The following is a 23,432-nucleotide window of genomic DNA, read 5'->3' as shown; positions in this document are numbered from 1 at the left end:
AGTATGGAATGGCCAAAGAGGCAAGAAACCATTGTTATGGGATGCGTGAGGAGAGGAGATTCAGAGCACTGCCTAAACGAGCTTCAGAGACAGGCGTGAGCTGCGGCTATCAGCACAGACACCAGAGACAGGCATGAAACGCTAAGGCTGCTACTGCAGCCACCAAGAATCCTGTGTGCAAGCACAGGTCACTGTCCACACCTCCCCTCCCGGGAGCCTGTGCAGCCCGCCACTGCCAGGGTCCCGTGATCCAGGGACAACTTCCTTGGGAGAACACATGGCATGCCTCAGACTGATGCAACGTCATGCCGGCCTCTGCCTCTGCAGGCTAGCTCCGCATGCTGTATCCCTCCCTCCCCCCAAACCGAGTGAGCCAGAGCCCCCTAATCAGCTGCTACTTTAACCCCGTCCTGTCTGAGAAAAAAACAGAGGCCCTCAGGTGACCTACACACAGAAGTGTGGCCAAATCCAAAGCTGAAACCCAGGAGCTGTGCAAAACAGAAGAGAAAGGGAAATTTCTCCATGCAGTCTCAGGAGCAGTGGATAAAATCTCTGCAATCAACTTGGTGTAACCTGCATCTGTGGAACACCTGAATGGAAAACGAATCATCCCAAAATTGAGGCAGTGGATTTTGGGAGCAACTGTAGACATGGGGTTGGCCGTACGCAGCTGACCAGTTTTTGATTTTTATGTTTATCTTAGTTTACTTTTTAGCGCTTGTTAGCATTGGTGGATTTGTTTATTGATTTGGTGGCTCTCTTATTTTTTCTTTTTTTATTACTTTTTATTTATTTTAATACTTTTAAAAAATATTTTATTTTCATAACTTTATTCATTTTATTTTTTTCTACCTTTCTTTTTTTCTCTCTTTTTTCTTCTGAGCCATGTGGCTGACAGGTGCTCCGGTCAGATGTCAGGCCTGAGCCTTTGATGTGGGAAAGCCAAGTTCAGGAGATTGGACCACCAGAGACCTCTGAGCCCCATGTAATAAAAATCAGCAAGAGTTCCGCCAGAGATCTCCAACTCAGTGCTAAGGCCCACCTCCACTCAACAACCAGCAAGCTCCAGTGCTGGACGACACATGCCAAACAACTAGCAAGACAGGAAAATTGTAGAATAATACAAGGCTGACCAGTATTTATTAAATAAATGGTCACATAATATTAATGATCACATTGTAAAAATGAAATAATTTATGTTTTCCATTTCAACTTTCTAAGCTATCTACTAAATATGACTCACTGATAGCATCTTAAAACAGAGATATTATACATTTGGTTATATTAATGAACATACTTTTCATATTTAGGAGAGTTTGGGGAAAAATCATACTGGTCTGAGAGCGTGTAGGCCAGACTATGACTTTTTGTTTGTGTACATACCAGAAAAATATGGCAGTTACTAAAATACCAATTCTGTAAGTGACATCAAAAATGGCAATTTCAATTAAAGAGCTCTCCAACTCATCTTCTATAAATAGCATATATAAACGATCAATGCATTTTAACATGTAAGAGGATTTTATCCCACAAAAATATTCCCCAAAACAGGCATAATTTTGTCAATTTATTTTGGTTTATGTACTTTGAGGCTATGCATTAAAAGTCAATATTTACAGAAGTCTCAATGTTCTGACAGTTTGACAGGTGATAATAAAAATTATCTACTGTCTTCAAAGGATGCTTCTGAACCAGGTCCTTTCCAAAAGTCTTTCATATTTACCTTCAAGCAAACTGAAAATCACAGATGCAAGAAAGCACATTGAATTTTTCTGAGACAAATCAATATACAATGATATGATAAAATGTCAAGCCATTTTTTCCAACCATTCTTGTTGCTACAATGAACCTCTCTTTATTGCATGTATTCTGTCACGCTAGAAAACCGTCCACTTACCAGTTGGCATACCATGTTTAATTTATGTCCAAATATCAAGGATTAAGTCACATCTGAGCAGTCTTTGGGAAATGCCAAGTGAACAGGAATGTAGGTGCTTGTTGAACTATTTACTCTATGTGTACCAGTTTTTCCCTAACACATAGAGGACTTCCTGACACATAGGAAAGAGTAAATGAGAGATGCAGAGTGAAAGGAAACTAGCTCTGTTTTATTTTTTTTTTTTACCAGAGAGAAATATTAAAAAGTCTACACATTAATTTTTATTTAAATTGTATATGTTAATTTTTTTTTTTTTTTTGCGGTACACAGGCCTCTCACTGTTGTGGCCTCTCCCGTTGTGGAGCGCAGGCTCCAGACGTGCAGGCTCAGCGTCCATGGCTCACAGGCCTAGCTGCTTCGTGGCATGTGGGTTCTTCCCAGACTGGGGCACGAACCCGTGTCCCCTGCATCGGCAGGCGGACTCTCAACCACTGTGCCACTAGGGAAGCCCTATATGTTAATTTTTGAACAAAGAACTTAAAAAACAACAATTGTAACAGAAAATCAAATATTTATACTTTGTTAAAAAAGAAAAAGTATCGGCATGACAACAGACGGGCCACATAGTAACAGCTAAGAGGATACTGGTACACCTTAGAAATGAACAGTAAAATACAATTATCTTCTATCCACTGTAAAATATGTGATTAGAAGGAATCATAAACCAAATAATTAGCAATGACTAAATATCAAAACATTAAAAAGTGACATTCTATAGCACCAAATGTTCTATAGAAAAGTGGAGAGACTATTCTGAGAAGAAGCAACAGAAGAGAACAAACAAGAGAACTGAATAGAATTGTTATTTTCTGTAGTAAGCTAACTAAAATTAATAGAACAATCATGGAAAGTAGCCAGGTCAGAGAAGTGTTTCTGGGGCCCTCCACCTGCTGGTGGCCTGGGTTCAACATTGAGGAATGATCCAGGGCCATGTTTCTCTTCTACCTGAGGTAGCAAAAATTATTCATGCTTATGAAATGATGTATGCCTTGAAATTTTTCAGACTTGACATTTTCAACCAAATCAATCACCCTGAATCCTCCCAGTTTTCTCTAAGAGAGATTCTGAATGTACAGAATATTTGAAAAGCCTGCTTTGACTAAAACAGTAATTTTCTACTCAAAGTCAGAAATGGTAAGCCCAAGCAGTTCTCATACTGACAAAATACAGGGTTATCAGAAGTACTATTCATCTAAATACAAATTTTACTTTAGAAACTTACTACTACTTTATGCAATCTAGCTTTTGAATATTCTTCAAATTAAAGTGCTTATGTTTATTAAAAACTTGTAAAATCAGAATGATCTCCCATGTTTACTGTTATCCTTTCTAAAAAAATAGTATATTGGTAATGATGAAGAGTTCAAAATTCAAAGATTGTTAGTACTTTCTTAGTTCTTTTTTTCAAGTTCACTGAAGGGCTTTCCATCATAGACCTTATTATGAAAACGACAATGTATTAAAACACGAAAGCCAATGCTGCTTCCTCCCACCCTTGTGTCAGACATCACTAATCAATCCTTTCAAACTCCTTCTCAAACTAGTATTCTAGCTAATAAAGACCAGTTAAGATGGGGTTGGCATAAGCATCCAGATATATAAAATATTAAGTATTTTAGTATTAAAAAGCTATTAATAATTTAAATAATATTTAGTTATTTAAAATATTTAATTACTAGAACAGCAGAAGAACTAATCAGTTAAAATAGACTCCCAACCGATCAGAAGGGACACCAGCAAGTGTGCTAAACTAGTATATCCCAACTGAATTCAGCACTAAGCATGAGACACACAATCCATTCTGCTGCCTTCAGTGTAAAAGGTCAGATAAAGGGATGGCTTGTCAACTTTATCACTTTTTATTACTGTAATATAAACACATGCTGAAAAGATATTTGCTACAATGATATACTAAATGCAGTGCTTAATGGCACAGTGAATATTTTATTTTATTTGTGTACAGTGACCATGTTTTGAAAGCAGAAAAAACAAAGATAAGCCAGAGTAGTCACTTGTCTTGGCATATAGTAATCATTTTTAACAACTTGTGAAATGTTTTATAATCTAACATATAAAGCACATCCATCTAAAGGAGAGAAAATTAAGTTAAAAAGTACTGTAATATAGAAATTTAACCAAAGTGAAGCAAAGTTCTGTCAGGATTATATTTCCATATTTACATCAATAATCTCCAAAGTCAACAGGCAAAATAATGCAAACCTGGGATAAGAATGTATACTAAATTAAGAAAACAAATTGTTGGGAAGAAAAAAATGCACTATTTAAGGATTTTCTAGGTAATTTAGAAAAAAAAAGATATGCATTAGAGATGTGGGTTGAAGCGTGTGCCTAGGTCTTGGCAAAGTGGAAAAAATTCAGAAGTAGATCAGGGCAAGAGGTGGGTAACGGCAAGAGAGAGATGAGGGCAAGAGGAGGTTCACAGGGAACCCCAGCTCTTGGAAAACTGGAATTTGAATACAGAACCTTAGAGGGAGAGAGGGAGGGAGGAAGAGAGAGAGAGAAAGAGAGAGGGAGGGAGGAAGAAAGAGAGAGAGAGGGAGAGATCACATGCACGCACGTGTGTATTATAAGAAGGGTCAAATTGGACAGGGCTGTTATGATAAAAAAGGAAAAATAAAATCAGTACTTAACCATTTATGTCCTCTGTACTAGACATTTTACCATGGAGATTACATCAGTTGTTTTCAATCTTCAGAACATTCATATTTCTCGATATTTCTGACCACTATACAGATGAGGAAATGGAGTCTAGAATATTTAGGTAACTTGCTAGTTTTCATAGCAGGATGGCACCATGCAGTTGTGTAATTGCTTACCTAATAGCAAGTTTCCCCTATTAGACTGCCAGCTACATGTGGGCAGTGTCCAAAACTTTCTTATGGATCATTTTGCTCCTGTGATCAGCATAAAAAAGGGCACTCAGTATATACTTGCTAAATGTTGAATGTTTCTTGTTACATTAGTGACAGCCAGCAGGCTAAATTCTATATCAGTCAGTTTATCTTTCAGTATCAAATTAAAATACAAGGAAAAACAGATTAATAATCACAGGGTACTTTATTTAATAAATGATACTCAACTTATTAAGGTAAGGATATTGAAGAAGTTGCAAATTCATTCAAGAGAATTCTTCCTGGAGACCATGAAAGTAATATGATAGAATTCTGCTTCCTTTAAAATCAACTATATTAATGTACTGAAATAGTGCATAAATCTAAGGATCAACTTTTCCACAGATCTCTCTAGTTCTGAAAAGACTGAATTTGCAGCATCCAATGAAATGAGGTAAATCTTATTTGTAAACTGTATACTGGCATTTTATGAAAATTAAACTATAAATTAAATCTGCTAAGAAAGTTATGTTATCAAAACATTGTAAGTGGCATGCTTTAACTTATATTAAAACTAAAAATCCTGACCTAGAATTTTCTGTCAAACAACAATTATGGTAATTCAGAATCTTTAGAAATAACTTTAGTCAAATTAGAAATCTGTAGTCAAGGGGCTTCTCTGATGGAGCAGTGGTTGAGAATCTGCCTGCCAATGCAGGGAACATGGGTTCGAGCCCTGGTCTGGTTAGATCCCACATGCCGCGGAGCAACTGGGCCCGTGAGCCACAACTACTGAGCCCGCGCGTCTGGAGCCTGTGTTCCGCAACAAGAGAGGCTGCGACAGTGATAGGCCTGCGGGGCTTCCCTGGTGGTGCAGTGGTTGAGAGTTCGCCTGCCGATGCAGGGGACACGAGTTCGTGCCCTGGTCTGGGAAGATCCCACATGTCTAGGAGTGGCTGGGCCCGTGAGCCATGGCCGCTGAGCCTGCGCTTCCGGAGCCTGTGCTCCGCAATGGGAGAGACCACAACAGTGAGAGGCCCGCGTACAGCAAAAAAAAAAAAAAAAAAAGTACAAAGAGAGGCCCGCGCACCACGATGAAGAGTGGCCCCCGCTTGCTGCAACTAGAGAAAGCCCTCGCACAGAAACGAAGACCCAACACAGCCAAGTATAAATTAATAAATTTAAAAATAAAAAAGAAATCTGTAGTCAAACACTTTCTCACTCAAAATGTTATATTTCTTCTAATGAAGAGGGAGAAAAATAGTCCATTGTACTTTAACTGTTTAGGTGAATTCAACTATCTTTGTTGTAAACTTTTATTTCGTAAAATAGGCTTTTATTCTTTCCCAGGAATAAGATGTAACCTCCCTAACAAATATTTCACTATGGACACTATGTTTTGATATATCACTTTTTTATTTGTAAATGCTTCTATCTACGAAATTTTAAATCCAGGAAAAATATATACCTTAAATATGTGGAAACTAGTCCCATGGACTATCTTGAAAAAACAAAAAAAAGCAGCCAACTTTGAAATTATTTTGTTAACTCAGTTACTGCACAGAGCTTGTGAAATCAGAAACAGAAGGTTATATTAAACCAAGGGATTTTATGTAGATTCTTTTAAGTGAATCACTTACATACAACTTTGTTCAAAGCCATTCATCTCACATTTGTGCACCGTTGAACAAAAGATGGATTCCACAAAAGAGGGGAGACAAATAAAATGCAAAATCCTTTTCAGCATTGAAAAACTGCTCGAAGCTCACATTTCTTTATTTGTGAGACAGTAGCCTCATCTTCATACCCAGACAATAATACAATTTCATTCTATTCCTTTAGCTATCCGATATTTTTATCTGTAACAGGAAGCATTCAGAGCTAAATACATATAGCTTTGCCTTCTGCCATAACACTGATAAGTTTGCCTTTGTTTGAGAATATTAAAAATAAAAGAGGAATAAAAGAGGAAGACAAAGTCTTCCTAGCCGTGAGAAAACAGACATCTGATTATAAGTTATCCAAGGATTCCATGCAGCGATTATTTTCTCTTTAAGACTTTTTGACAAAATATTTGATACAGTGTTCAGATTTCATGTGTTAAACTATGTCATGAAATTTCACAAAACAAAGACAAGCAACGCTCTTCAGGCCCAACCTGACATGCTTTGCCATTCTGCATTCAAAAATAAAATACTTCATTTATCTGAGCTTTCAGTTTTAAATGAAAAATTATATTATATATCAGGGAATTATATTTATCTTATTATGTATTCATACTTAAGGCATTTTCCTCCCTAATGATTAATATTTGTCATGTTAAATAGAAGACAGGAAGACTGTATTCAGACAATGTGGTAAACATTTGTACTCCAAATTTTATGATATATAGTTCTGATATTTTCTTAATTTCTCCCATTTAAATGCATCTACTTTATACCAACTACTAATAACAATAGCTAACATTTATTGAGTGCTTCTAAGTTCCGGGCCCTTGACATGGTTTCTATCATTTCTTCCTCACAACAATCATTTGAGGTACTATTACTATTCCCCTTATACAGATAAGGACTTTTGAGGCTTAGAGAATTGAAGCAACCAATCCACAGATGTGCAACTGGTAAGGAAGGTTCCTAGTCTGGGCTCCTGAACTATGCTTTCTGAGGAATGGGATAGTGAGAAGTGTGTTGGTAACAATATTTCATGCACAGCTAATGAGTTGTTGAAAATGTTTCTTCATAAAACTGCATCATTTGGCTTGTCTTCCCGATACAAAGTAATGCTTAACAGAAAGAAAACTTCAACATTTATAAAATGTTTTGGAATAAAAACAAATCCCTTATTCAAAGTAAGAACATGGTAGACCCAATCTGACCAACCTGTATTAAATACTAATTGTTCCCTTTACTCTTCTGTACCTGCACTGGTTTCACAAAGGACAAAATAAATAACTGCACAGGAATTACATAAAGCCATATATTCTATTTATAAAACTGACTAGACATTGCCAGCACTATCAATGTCTTTAACATTATGATGATATTATAGTTGATATTTCCCTTTAATAAAAATATAAATCACTGTTTATTCCCTGAAGCTAACCTCATTCATGCTAAATTATTTATGTATCCATTTTAATATGTATTTTGCATCTGACAGGAAAACTCTCCTCAGGACCATTTTACTGACCCACCTGTCATTATGATGGGGTAAACAATGTCACCTTTCCAGTGCACAATGAATTACAAAATGTTGCAAAGTACACCATCCATCATGCTGGCACTAAGTAGGTTTTCGAAGTAGATCTCAGATATCACAAATGCTGTTTAGACTGTTAGCAGAAAGCAAAAATTGGAAGCTTATACAAAACGGTCATATGATGAATGGACATGATAGCTCTTCAAAGTAAAAGGGCATGGCTCTTCTACAAATAACCTTGTCAAAAGCAAAAGTAGTGGGGAGCTTTGCTGGCAGTTAGACTAGAATAATTTAAGAACTTGTTAATGGCACTGCCTGATAGAAATTCATGCAAATACAGTGTACTCAAAATCAAAAAGTCGGTATGCCTGAGTCATCAGCAGCAACCTCTCAAGCTTGATTTGAATTGGGAAATAGTCTGAAGAGACACAGAAAATTCACCAGTGTCCTATTAATTAGAATATGCGAGTTTCAGTAATACACCTATCTAAAACACGTATATAAAATATATGCAAGTATTCTATATGCATATAAGATAGTCACCAAGAAATTGCTTTGCTTTTGAAAATTATAATACTAATATAGTAAAAGTTTAAAAAGTCAATATCACATTATGTCCTTTATATAAATCTTTAAATTACTATGTACTTAGTGTAATAGATTTGAATTATTAACATAATTCTAAAAATACTTTTTGCCAGTGTTGTCATCTAATTTGCACGGTTAATTTCTTAAATTATGTTCTTCAAATACAAAGTGTTTGTTTTATCTATAATTACATTTTAGTTCCTTTAACATTATTCCCTTCTATCTAGGCCTAATATTTCACACATGGAAAACACTCCTACATCTATAGCTAACTTTATTTCTCCCTTTTAATAGCTATATCATTTAAAATCTTTTCCACCACTTCTTTATTGAAAATGGTATTTTTTAATTCAAATATAGTTGATTTATAATATTATATTGGTTCCAGGTATGCAACATAGGGATTCAATATTTTTATAGATTATACTCCATTTAAAGTTATTATAAAATATTGGCTATATTCCCTGTGCTGTACAATATATCTTTGTAGCTTATTTACTTTATACACAGTAATTTGTATTTCTTAATCTCCTATCTTGCCCTTCGCCTTCCCTCTCCTTACTGGTAACCACTAGTTTGTTGTCTATATCTGTGAGTCTCTTTTTATTTTGTTATATTCATTCACTTTATTTTTTAGATTCCACACATAAGTGATAAAATAGAGTATTTTCCTTTCTCTGGCTGACATTTCACTAAGCATAATATCCTCCAGGTCCATCCATGTTGCTTCAAATGGCAAAATTTCATTTTTTGTGGCTGAGTAATATTCCATTGTGTGTGGGTGCCTGTGTGTGTGTGTAAAAAATTACACTGCTATGAACATTGGGGTGGGTGTATTTTTTTGAGTTAGTGTTTTTGTTTTCTTCGAATATATACCCAGAAGTGGAATTGCTCAGTCATGTGGTAATTCTGTTTTTAGTTTTTTGAGGAACCTCCATACTGTTTTCCATAGTGGCTGCACAAATATACATTCCTACCAAGATAATACTAGAGTTCCATGACTTATGACTTCGCAGACACTTAACTACTTCCATGATTCTATAGTAGACCTTGGTTTTCTTTTATATGAAACAAAGAGAAAATTTAAACACTTATAACTGGTAAGATAAATGTGTGAAAATCCCACAGAGATATGGTTACACAGGAATATAAAAAAAAAATCCAATGTGCCCAGGCAATTATTAAAGAGGTACACACTAAGGAGACACAAGCTATAGTTCCACGTCTTTTCCATATCACCTCAGTCCAGGAATAATGGATGTTTGCCAGAGGAAACTGGAAAGAAAATAGATGGGGGTGATTCCAAGGATCCACTCAAGCTTCTGGGGTTTTGTTCTGTGTTTCGGACATGCTTTTGTTTAAGGAAGGAGATGACTGTGCTGTACTTGAATCAACCAGGATAAAGAGGAGCCTGGAAATATGTAGGGCTTATGTAGGGTTGGGAGTCTAAAATATGTGGGGTAACTTTAGAATCTCGACTTGGGACCAAAGTTTCTGAACCAAAGAAAGAATGCTGGCGGCCTCCCTCTATTTCCAATAGTACGCAAGTACTTTTCCATTATTGCCTATCAGATATAGTGTATATTCATCAAGTCAAATCATAGTCCTACACTAGAAATATTACAGACATTTAATATTATGTTAACTTTTAATTAATAAAAAGGCTTTCAAGGTGGTGCTGGTTATATGCGGTTCTGCTAAATATCAGAGAATGTTACAACACAGAACAAGAACAATGCCAAAGCAGTTGTTAGCTGCTTCTCCTCATGCTGCACCCGAAAAAAAAATTTTTTTAAATTGGGAACAAGCATGTATTTCTGCAATGTAATTTTAAGTGATTTAAATTAATCATCTTAATCAGAGTTAATAAGTTGGGATTCTTAAAAATCTGTGCCAATAATCAACAATCAGAAACAGCATTTCATTCATATAAACTCTATAGAAGAAATCAATAGTTTTATTAAAAAAACCTGAATGTGTTTATTCAAATGAGACTTTTACATGGAGATGGAAAAGTTACCTATATAAAGGAAACTAGTGACCAATTAAATGCTATGGTATCTAACTGCTCTCTTGTCCTTACCATAGGCTAAGCTCTATCCTCCAAGATTTACATATATTAATTAATTTAATTCTCATAACCAGCTTATGAAGCTGGAACTATTATTATCCCCATTACAGAGATGAGAAAACTCAGCCCTATATGCTTAATTAACAGTGGTAATTGGGCAGCTGAGATTTGAAACTAGCCCACGTGGCTCTAGAAGCTGTGCACTTAACCACAATGCCAAAAAACCACCACATCAAAAAACCAGCTAACCCAGAAAGACTAAAGCAATAATTCACGCCTGGTCCCTTGTTTATATTTTCCATCATAAAGCAGACACACTGTATGTCAAATCTTAAATGTGTGAGTAATCACATCAATTTTCCACTTCATTTCTTGTGTGCATACACAATTTCAAAACACAACTGCTTCCATTTCTATTCTTTCTATCCACATTGATCTATTAAAATTTGCCTCTTCAGAACCAAAGAACGAAATGAACTCACACTGTAAGGATTAAGCAAACTGTGAATGACTCAGTCACACACTCAACACTTTTAAATTAAATTCTTCTAACATGTTTTCACTTTCAAAATATGACAAGAAAAGGGTCAGGCAATTCAAATCTTCCTTCCCCTTTCCTGGCACCTCCACACTGAGAATATTTACTGGTTATTTTGGTATGTTGCTTCTTGCCAGTTAGCTCAATTTAGATGAAAGCTGTTGTTTTCTAATTTCATTTCACTGTAAATGACAGAGACAAATTGTCATATTACCTTGAGAGTTCCACTGGCAGAATAGGCTGCATATGAGTAGAGCGGATCTTGGCTGCCGTGTTGTCTGGCTTCTTCGCTGCAAGGCTGGCCATTAGGATGAAAGCACTGGCCACTGCTGCTTAGAGTCACTGAGCTGGGAGAAGGGCCTGGCAGGTTCAGCAGCACGGAGTAATTTACAAACTGTACGTCTTCTAGGCCCAAAGAAGTCCACTGAGTCTTAATCTTCTTTGAAATTTCTATGTCGTTTTCACTTTTGTACAGTTGTACCAAATTTCTGAAAGAAATTTAAAAGGTATATTCTAAAAAAAGAAAGGAAATCTTTATTCTTTCAAGTTGTGGTGATTCAGTATACGAACCATTATTAATAGACGTGGGATGTGAAAGATGCGTGAGACAGGACACTACACAAGAAATTCACAATTTGGTAGAGGTGATGAGCTTTACAGAAATTATAGAAAATCAAAGCAGAATGAATTAAACTTAAATTAAGAACTAATAAAGGTCTATGGGACTACAGAGAAGAGCAGAATTAATACCAACTAGCTCTTTTATTACTTCTGATCCTTCTATTGACAACAACATAATGTATTTAAAACTCGGCTCCAAACCTAGGGGTCATGTTGGTTGAGACAGTTCTGCACTGTAGCTAATATGATTACATATAAAGCTATGTGATTAATACACAGATATTGGTAGTTAAAAAATAATGCAGAGGGAACTCTTCTGATACAAATTACATGCCAAATTACATGATGCTATGAACATACAGAGGGAACTCTTCTGATACAAATTACATGCCAAATTACATGATGCTATGAACATACAGAGGGAACTCTTCTGATACAAATTACATGCCAAATTACATGATGCTATGAACATACAGAGGGAACTCTTCTGATACAAATTACATGCCAAATTACATGATGCTATGAAAATACAGAGGGAACTCTTCTGATACAAATTACATGCCAAATTACATGATGCTATGAACATACAGAGGGAACTCTTCTGATACAAATTACATGCCAAATTACATGATGCTATGAACATAATGATATGCAATAAAATCAGTATATTGTGGCAAAACCAACCACAGATTGTCAAACCAATATGAAGTTAATTTTTGTGTGTGCTTGCTGTGTATTCTATATATTTATTCCTATACTTGTTCCATAACCCATAATGACACTATTTTTGCTTAGGACATCCTAGAAACCAGACAAGCTCTGTTTAAAAAATGCATAGAACCTAGAAAAGCATGAGATATGGGAAATTAAAAAAGAAAAATTTAATAAAGTTTTGCTTCGTTTTGGGCTAGAATGCAAAGGAACCAGCTCTTTTTTCGGCAAAAAATCTTCCTATAAGCATTTTATTGCTATCCAAACTATTTTACTATAGTTGTCATTTTTGCCCATCAAATTATTTTTCTCACACATCCTTATTTTAGGACCCTGTTTATTCAAGAACCCTCAATGAAACATATTTGAAAAAAGAATAAGAAACAGGCACAATGGAAAAAAATACATAGGATGGCATAGGAAAGTATTACTGGAGAAAAAAGGTCTGTTGACACAGCTTAAAAGCTGGTGTATACAGGAAGGTGCGATGACAATTTACCAATTGTTTTCTATCTTTTAAAGGTTATTTCTATTCTTTTTTAAAAAAATATCTAATTTGACCAATCATCAGTGTCATGTAAATTTTATGGAAAAACTTATGGGAAGAATTCTACTTTTTATTCTGAATAATACTGGTCAGCCTTGTATTTTTTTTTTCTTTTTTTGGTGGGGAGGCTTTTTGAGGTATAATTGACAAACAAAATTGTATATATTTAAAGTGTACAACATGATGATTTAATATACATGTATGGTGTGAAATTATTATCACAATCAAATTAACACATCCATCAACTCACCTTTGCTACTTAGTTGTGTGCCTGTGTGTGTTGAGACCACTTAAGATCTACTCTCTTGGCAAAATTCAAGAATACAATACAGTATTGTTAACTATAGTCACCACGCTATACGTTAGATTCTCAGAACTTATTCATCTTATAACTGAAGGCTTCTATTCTTTGACCAACATCTCCCCATTTCCCTCAACGCCCAGTCCCTGACAACTATGATTCTACCCTGTTTCAAAGAGTTTGACTTTTTTTAAGATTCAACATGTAAGTGATATGATGCAGTCTCTGGCTTTCTTGGTCTGGCTTATCGCACTTATCACAGTGTTCTCTGAATTCATCTACATTGTCGCTAATGGCATGATCTCCTTTTTTAAGGCCGAATAATATTATTGAATGTGTATATTGTATATACACACCACTTTTCTTTATCCATTCATCTGTCCATGAACACTTAGGTTGTTTTCATACTTTGGCTATTGTGAATAATGTTGCAGTAAACATGGCAGTGCAGATATCTCTTTTAGATACTGACTTCATTTTCTTTGGATATATACACAGAAGTAGTACAGCTAAATTGTGGTAGTTCTAGATTTAATTTTTTGAGGAACCTCTATACTATTTTCCATAATGGCTCTACCAGTTTACATTCCCACCAGCAGTGTACAATTTTACCTTTTCTTCACACCCTCACCAGCATTTGCTGTCTAGTCTTTTTGACAGATCTCCTAACAGGTGTGAGGTGATATTTCATTGTGGTTTTGCTTTGTATTCCCTGATGATGTTGAGAACCTTTCATGTATCTATTGGTCATCTCTGTATCTTCATGGAGAAATATTAAGGTCCTCTGTCCAGTTTTTAACTGTTTTTTTTCTTTTTTTGCCATTGAATTGTGTGAGTTTCTTATATATTTTAGATATTATCCCCTTATTAGCTATACGTTGGGTATTTTCTCCTATTCCAGAGGTTGCCTTTTTATTTTGTTAATCATTTCCTTAGCAAAAAAATTGCCAAGACCAATGTCAAGAAGTATTCTTTTTTAGGAGTATTGCAGTTTCGGGTCTTACATTTAAGTCCTTAATCCATTTCAAGTTAATATTTATGATGGAGTAAGATAGGGGTTTCTTTTGCCTGTGTACATTGTTTTCCTTACACGATTTATTGAAGACACTGTTCTTTCCCCATTGTGTTCTTGCCTCCTTGGTCAAAAATTAATTGACCATATATATTGGGTTTATTTCTGGGCTCACTATTCTGTTCCATTGACCTATTTTCTATGATTAATTTGTTTCATTGATCATTTTTGATCAAACAGATCATTGATGTGTTTGGATGACAAAATAATCTTTTGATCACTATAGCTTTGTAATATAGTTTGAAATCAACAAGTGTGATGTGTCCAGCTTTGTTCTTTTTTCTCAAGATTGCATTGGCTATTCAATGTCTTTTGTGTTTCCATATAGATTTTAGAAATGCCACTGGAATTTTGATAGGGATTACATTGAATCTGAAGATTGCTTTGGGTAGTGTGGACATTTTAACAATATTAGTTCTTCAAATAAGAACATGAGATATCTTTCCATTGATTTGTCTTAATTTTTTTCATCAATGTCTTAAAGTTTTCAGTGTACAGGTCTTTCACTTCCTTGGTTAAATTTATTCTGAAGGATTTTATCCTTTATTCTAGGCTTCCAATTTGTTGGTTGATACTTTTTCATAGTAGTCTCTTCATTCCTTTGTATTTCTGTGGTGGCAGTTGTAATGTTTCCTCCTTTATCTCAGATTTTATTTGAGTCTTCTTTTTTCTTAGTCTAGCTAAAGGTTTGTTGATGTTGTTTATCTTTTCAAAAATACAGCTCAGTTTCATTGATCTTTTCCATTGCTTTTCTGGTCTCTATTTCATTGATTTCTGTTATTTACTGATCTTTGTTATTCCCATCTTTCTGCTAACTTTGGGCTTAGTTTGTTCTCTTTCTACTTTCTTCAGGCGTAAAGTTAGATTGCATATTTGAGACCTTTTTTCTTAAAGTATTTAACGCTATAAACTTCTTTTTAAAACTGTCTTTGCTGCATCTCATAAGTGTTCATATGTTCTGTTCCATTTTTTCTCAGGACGTATTTTGATTTCCCTTTTGATTTCTTCCATGACACACTGGTTACTCAGGAGTATGTTGTTTAATTTCCATGTTTAAAAATTTTCCAGCTTTCTTCCTATTATTGAGCTCTAGTTTTATACCACTGTGGTCAGAAAAGATATTTGATATGATTTCATACTTCTTAAATTTGCTAAGTCTTGTTTTGTGACCTAAATTATGATCCATCCTGGAGATGTTCTATGTGTGCTTGAAAAGAAGGGGTATTCTGTTGTTGTTGTTGGGTAGAATATTTTGTATATATCTGTTAGGTTCATTTGGTCTAAAGTGTAGTTCATATTCACTATTTCCTTACTGATTTTCTGTCTGGATGATATATCCATTGTTTAAAGTTGGGTATTGGAGTCCCCAACTATTATTATATTGTTCAAATCTGTTAATGCTTGCTTAATATAGGTGCCAATGTTCAGTACCTATATACTTACAATTGTTACATACTCTTAATGAATCAATCCCTTTGTAATTACATAATGATGTTCTTTGTGTCTTTACAGTTTTTAAAGTAAGTCTATTTTGTCTGATATAAGATTGTAGGAGTCCTCAGTGGCCAAGGTTGTGACTGTACACAGTAGCAGTGAGGGCTGTTTGGTAGCAAAGGCTGCTGGGGACTCCCCATCTCTTTTTCTCCCATGTAGGATGTTTTGGCTGAAGGGATCCCTCTTGGTGCCTGGTTGGCTTGTAGGGCTATTACAGTGAGGGTGGCATGGGTGTCTGATGAATGGACACCCATAGAGTAATCACAAAGCCAGGGTCTGGAGTATAGGTGCTTGTAAAGTGATAGCAGCTCCCAGGATCCAGGACATTGGTCAGCCTACAGTGGCAGTGACTCTATTGCCTAAGTCACAAGAACACATGGAATGGCAGCTATATCCAGGTCTAAAGTGCAGGTATAGCAGAGTAGCCATGGTTCTGAGTTCTGGGGAATGTGCACAGTTAGGCGGGTGGTGGCAGCCCTGGTTCTGGGGACTCTGCAACAGCAATTCTTTTGGGTGTGGGGAGGGACAGCAGCATCTCCCTCTCCTGAGAGTCTGCAGCAGTGATGGCTTTTGGTTACCTCAGTGGTGAAAGCTGCTGGTATCCTCTAAGCATCAGGTCACTGAAGTCCATGCCAATGAACACTTTGGGGCCTCCCACCATGAAAGCTGTGGGGAGTTTGTGGCTGTCGGGGTGTTACAGTCCTGAGTGACAAGATTGTTAGGATCCTCCCCAGAGCCAACCACTGGGGACCATGGTTGATACCAATAGCCTCCACCCTTCTTGGTTCCTAGCTATGTTTGGATGTCCCAGCTAAACTGATCTCCCCCACAACCTTTCTTTTTTTTTTGATCCACTGTGTTGCTATAGCCCTCCCAGACCTATTTTAGTGCCTGGGTATCTAATTTTTTTTTTTGGTGGGGGGGAGGAGGGGTGAATACAGGTTAGTATTTCCTACTCCCTCATCTTGCTCTCTTCCCTGTTCTTTCATTGCTGTATCTGATCTCTGCCTCTGCAACTCTCTTTCTTTGTTCCTAACTGCAGTTCTTTCTGCAGTATTTTGGACAGGGCAAGTAAACTAACTGAATTGAAACTTAACTCAGTTTGATGAAAAAACCATTTGGAAATTAATAATCAATAATGTCCTTTTGTAATATGTATAAAGTGGACTTGCAGAATACACACTTCTTATTCATGTAAATTTGACTATGTACAGTCAACATTAACAGAAAAAGAGAAGAGAAATTTTAATACTACTTTAGACTTCTTTTTTTTTTTTTTCTCCTCTACCCAGTCAATTGATGACCATAAGTCTACCAATTAGTAGGCAAGATGTTTACTCTGCCATTTCTTTTGCTAGTCTCAGGTTCAAGGTGCTTTACAGTGTAAGCAACACAAAAAAACGTTTCAAGATGTTTACACTATACAACATGGCCTTGAAAGGTAAATAGAATACTACTTTAGGGACTCAAATGAAGAATTAGTAATTTGTCTCAATGCTGGAGAATTTCTAAATATTATTCACTATTACGCTAAAATTACTGAGTAAAGGATATTTGTATTCTCTATTTCACTTTCAATTTAAAGGATATATACTTTTTGTATTATAATTTCATTTTTCAATGTTATGAAAAAATTGAATATATAATATATAACATATATAACTTATGAAGAATAATGAAAGAATGACCCAGTCTATGAAGTATAACATTTCCAATATTACTGAAGTCCTCTAGATAGTCTTTATTTCATCAGTTACCCTGGCCCGCAGGGTAATCACCAACCATTTTTCTCTTTTTGTGGCTTCCTTTGTCTTCTTTTTATAGATTTAATATGTATGTATCTATAAGTCCTTAACAGTTCATTCCTTAGGCTTTGAGTTTCTACCTTTATATACTTGGTATCTTCTATATATTCTTTTTTTACATATATTGACATATGACATTATGTAAGTTTAAAGTGTACAACATGATGATTTGATGCACTTATATATTACAAAATGATTACCACCATACCATTAGCTAACACCTTCAGCACATCACATAACTATCATCTATTTTTTGTGGTGAGAACATTTAACATCTACTCTCTGGGCTTCCCTGGTGGCACAGTGGTTGAGAATCTGCCTGCCAATGCAGGGGACACGGGTTCGAGCCCCGGTCTGGGAAGATCCCATATGCCGCGGAGCAACTAGGCCCGTGAGCCACAACTACTGAGCCTGCGCGTCTGGAGCCTGTGCTCCGCAACAAGAGAGGCTGCGATAGTGAGAGGCCCGCGCATCGCGATGAAGAGTGGCCCCCGCTCACCGCAACTAGAGAAAGCCCTTGCACAGAAACGAAGACCCAACACAGCCAAGAATTAATTAATTAATTAATTTAAAAAAAGATCTACTCTCTTAGCAGCTTACAATATGATGATTATTGTAAATATACGAATATTCTTTTGTGATTTGATTTTCACTCAGTATTAAATTTCTGAGATTCCTCCAGGTTTATTATCAGTTTCCTGAGACAAGTATTTTAAAGTTGTTTTGTTTTCTCATTATTACAAATAATGCTGCATTGATCATTCTTGTCTATGTTTCCTAATAGATATAGGCAAGAACCTCTCTAGGGAAGGACTTACTGGTCCATAGGTTATGTGCTTATATAACTTTAATCAAAAATGCCAAAATGCTTTTTTAAAAGTTCTGATTGCACTGCTGCCAGGTCTGCATGAAACTTATTCTTCCATTCCTCACCAATACCTGGTATTGTCTTTATTATTTTATTTTATCTTATATTTTTACCAAGGGTAGTGGGTGTAAAATTGTATATCATTATGTAACTCAGAAATACTGTCACTGGTGTATGCTAAATAGTTTTCCAAAGCTTGTTGTACTACCAGCATTATTTAAGAGGTCCTATTTTTTTTTTTTTTTGCAGTACGCGGACCTCTCACTGTTGTGGCCTCTCCCGCTGTGGAGCACAGGCTCCCGACGTGCAGGCTCAGCGGCCATGGCTCAGGGACCCAGCCGCTGTGCAGCATGTGGGATCTTCCCAGACCAGGGCATGAACCCATGTCCCCTGCATCAGCAGGTGGACTCTCAACCACTGCGCCACCAGGGAAGCCCTAAGAGGTCTTATTTTTAGAGTAGCTAACTTTTGCTATCCAATAAAAGTAAAATTGTATCCAATTTTTATTTGGATAATAAAATTATTTTATTTGGATAATACAAATTATTTATTAATTTGTATCCAAAATTGTATCCAACTATGATTTTAATTTGCATTTCCAGGATTACTAATGAAGATTTTTTCATGTATTATTTAGCCACCCAAATTCCCTTTCTATGCAATGACTATCTGTGTCTTTTGCCCACATTTATGGAAGCTTTTGTGTATTCCTGACAATAATTTTAGGTCAGGTGTAGGGTACATATCTTCTCCCAGTTTTTGGCTTCTCTTTCATTTTCAATGTCTTGTTTTATGGTATTATAAAAGTTTATAATCTTAATGTACATTTTTTAAAGGTTTTTGGGTTTCTTATTTGTTTTTAATAGAATGTACAGTGCCATAAGCTGGCCACAGCATGGTGTCATTTGCTCCAGAGAGCCTTTGTGTACATGTATTTTTTAATACAGTGTAATGGTTTCCACATTTTCCTGATGTGCTTAAGAAATTCCTCTCAGGGATTTCCCTGGTGGCACAGTGGTTAAGAATCTGCCTGCCAATGCAGGGGACACGGGTTCGAGCCCTGGTTCAGGAAGATCCCACATGCCGTGGAGCAACTAAGCCCACAAGCCACAACTACTGAGCCTGCGCTCTAGAGCCCACGTGCCACAACTACTGAGCCCATGTGCTACAGCTACTGAAGCCCATGTGCCTAGAGCCTGTGCTTCACAGCAAAGAGAAGCCACCACAATGAGAAGCCCACGCACAACAAAGAAGACCCAACACAGCCATAAATAAATAAATAAATAAATTTAAAAAAAGGAAATTCTTCTCAAACCTAAGGAAATGAAGTCATTCTCATAAAAGTTTTAAAGAATTAAGTTTCTCACATTTCAATGTTTACTTGGAATATTTGTGTGTGTGTGTGTTTATATGTGTGTGTGTGTGTGTGTGTGGTATGGGGTAGGAATGCATGAAATATTATCTTTTGCCATATGAATAATCATCCTAGTCACCTTTGTCATATTCTTCACTCATGTGCAGTGACAGTCATATACAAATTTGCACATGTCTGTGAGTCTGACTCAGCTCCTTAGTCAATTCCATTAGTCCTTTTGATCCATCTTCATAGAAATATTCTATTTTAATTATTATTATCTTAAAATATGCCTCAGTATTCAGAAGGGCAAGTCCTCCTACTTGTTCTTCTTCAAGAACATCTTATTGTTTCTTTTTCTCTTCCATACTAATATTAAAATGAGTGTATCAATTTCCATATCAAGATTATGATTAGAATTACACTGAGACAAGATCAATATGAGGAGAAATATCATCCTTATAATAAAATAACAATAAGCCCTAAATATTATCAAATACCCAGTTAGTGTTAACATAAAAATGTTTTAAAATTAAAATATTTTCTGCTTATTGATGGTGTAGAGGAATACTATTCCATTGTTCTATCAAGTAATCCTGCGAGACTCTAATTATAATATTTTTATCTTTTTCTTAGTTTTCTTCATTAAAAATATAAGCAAATAATGAAGTTTTATTACTACCTTTCTCGTCATTTATAGATTGTTAATTTTTTGATTACTAAGCAGGCTAAAACCTCCAGAAGATATTTAATAAAATATTTAATAAGTTATGATAGTTATTTCTAAATATTAGATTAAATATGTTCCTCTCATTTTGATAGAAGCTGTTTTATAATTAGGTATTGGATTTTATCAGAAATTCTGATGCATTTATTAAGACAATAATATTATCCTTTTCTTAATAGGGTGGATTACCTTAATTGAAATTTTTTAGCATTAACTCAAACTTGCACTCCAAAAATTAACTCTACTTAGTAGAATGCATTATGATTTTTAGCTATTATGTGATTTATTTTACAAACATTTTATTCACAATTATCATGTCTATTTTTATAAGTAAAGCTGGTATGCAACTTTCAGGCATGATTTTAATTTGAAGTTACACAAACCTCAAAAAATGAGGTAGGGAGTATTTCATCCCTTGATCTGTTTTTTTGGGAGAACTTGAATATGACTATAATTTTTGAAAAATACATATTATTCTATTTTTTTAACATCTTTATTGGAGTATAATTGCTTTACAATGTTGTGTTAGTTTCTGCTGTATAACAAAGTGAATCAGCTATACATATACATATATCCCCATATCTCTTCCCTCTTGCATCTCCCTCCTACCCTCCCTATCCCACCCCTCTAGGTGGTCACAACATTGAGCTAATCTCCCTGTGCTACGCAGCTGCTTCCCACTAGCTATCTATTTTACATTTGGTAGTGTATATATGTACATGCCACTCTCTCACTTCATCCCAGCTTACCCTTTCCCCTCCCCATGTCCTCAAGTCCATTCTCTACGTCTGCATCTTTATTCCTGTCCTGCCTCTAGGTTCTTCAGAACCTTTTTTTTTTAGATTCCATATATATGTGTTAGCATACAGTATTTGTTTTTCTCTTTCTGAATAGTTATTATTCTTAAACTAAAAATTGTCTTACTTGATGTTCTTTTTATGGGAGAACTATGAACTGCTGATTCAAAATCTTTAATGCTATACTAATTTTATTAGTTCTTCTCTGAATCATAGCTCTTTCATTGCTCCCTGTGTCACTTGCTATTAATCTTCAAAGTTTCTGATTTCATCACTTGCCACAGTACTCTATCGTACGTTTTGATTCCCTTGCCAACTTCTCTTACTATCCTGTCAGCTCAGGATACCAGTGTTTTAAAGGAGGTATATGATAATATACCTCCTTTAAAGGTAGTACTGTAGGTACTGTACACAGCCTCTACATGTTTTTTACGGTACCTACTTAAAAATAATACCAAAACCAAAAATGCACTAACTTGAGCACCTAAATCCCTACATGTATTAGACATGATGTCTTTGTAAGTACTGATTACTATTCCCACAGCATCTAATAGGGAAAAGTCTGGATAAGCAGCTAAGAATTATGACCCAAATTCCTGCATCTTCCACAGACTTACATTGTAAATATTTGTTCAAATTTAATTGATGTATCATTTCACACATTATCTTTACCTTAGAGAGATTATCTTATTCAAATCTTATACACTATGATGGTTGACTAGATTTAAGGGAACATGTATTACAGTAGTCTGAATACCACTTTATCAATATAACAAAATGCATCCTGAAAGATGTTAACAAAGCTTTCGTATACACATGGTTACAAAAGTACTGGTCTTTAAAAAACGATAGAGAAAAGATTTCCTAATAAATATTGCCTAACATTCCAAATAATTAAGGTAATAAATACCTGTTCAAGCTTAATCTTCCTAAGATCAATTTTTAATTCTACTGCCTTTAAAACTGTATTTTAAATTTATCAAATTGTTTATGAGTCTTGCCCCCTGCACCACCCCTCCAAAAAAGTTTTAAAGAAGCTATATGAGTTCTATGTTCTGAAATTATGTAACCTTTAAACCTAAATTGTTTTACATAAATCAGTTTTATTGATACAAATGGTTTGGTCAAATGATTCTATCCATTAATTATTTCAAATCCCTTCGAATGTCAAAATGCAGAAATTTTATTGAGAATCTACAGTTTTCTGAACTTTTTCCCCACAATATTTTGAGATATATGGTGAACAGTTCTGTTATAATTAGGCAGTTTGTTATATTCAAAAAGAAATGTTATTCAGTAATTAACTGCAATATAATTTCACTTTACTAATTTCAGAAAAAGCTGCAAAACTAGGAGTGTGTCACCTAAAATCACATGATATTTGACAAAAATTTTGCTCTGCCTTAATTTTTAGGAGTTTCCATGGGCCAGTAGTTTTGGCAGGAAGCATAATGAACTGTGATGCCTGAGACTTGAATTTGGAAGTAAGTTTGGCATTAGTGTTTCACTGGCTGGTAGAGACTGGAAATGGGAGGATTTTGGCTTTGGTAGACAAAATTCTGTTTATATCAATGTTTCACACCTGTTACTGGATGAGCCACAGAGCAACCCTGGTGTTCGAATTGGAGGAAGCGATGCATGTAGTATTCCTAGTGCAAGGGTGAGTGCCAAGATTCTACTGTAAATGAACAGGGAAAGAAAACACCTAAAGAAACACACTCACATTACACAGAAAACAAACAGCGCATTTACTCACGTCCACCGAGATTTTCTTATGTGCACATACAATAACATACACACATACTCATACTGTAGGGGTTTGAGATTTCTTATTTGAGTTGGTATTCAATGTAGTAAATTCTGTGAATCATGCACTATATGTACCTAGTAAATTTCAAGATTATAGCATGAACTGACTTTTTATCTCAATTTTGCTTTAGAAATATTAA

At 35.4% G+C, this 23,432-nt stretch overlaps 1 protein-coding gene across 1 annotated transcript in view; it reads right to left on the bottom strand.

The window, feature by feature from the left end:
- NAALADL2 (N-acetylated alpha-linked acidic dipeptidase like 2) overlaps positions 1-23,432 on the bottom strand; it is an 862,695-nt gene that overhangs the window by 662,624 nt on the left and 176,639 nt on the right. The window contains 1 exon segment of the mRNA XM_065875821.1: positions 11,401-11,674. Coding sequence (XP_065731893.1) covers positions 11,401-11,674 — 274 coding nt within the window.

Source organism: Phocoena phocoena, chromosome 4 (assembly GCF_963924675.1).
Source record: "Phocoena phocoena chromosome 4, mPhoPho1.1, whole genome shotgun sequence".
NCBI lineage: Eukaryota > Metazoa > Chordata > Mammalia > Artiodactyla > Phocoenidae > Phocoena > Phocoena phocoena.
This window is presented reverse-complemented; position numbering and strand designations above follow the sequence as displayed.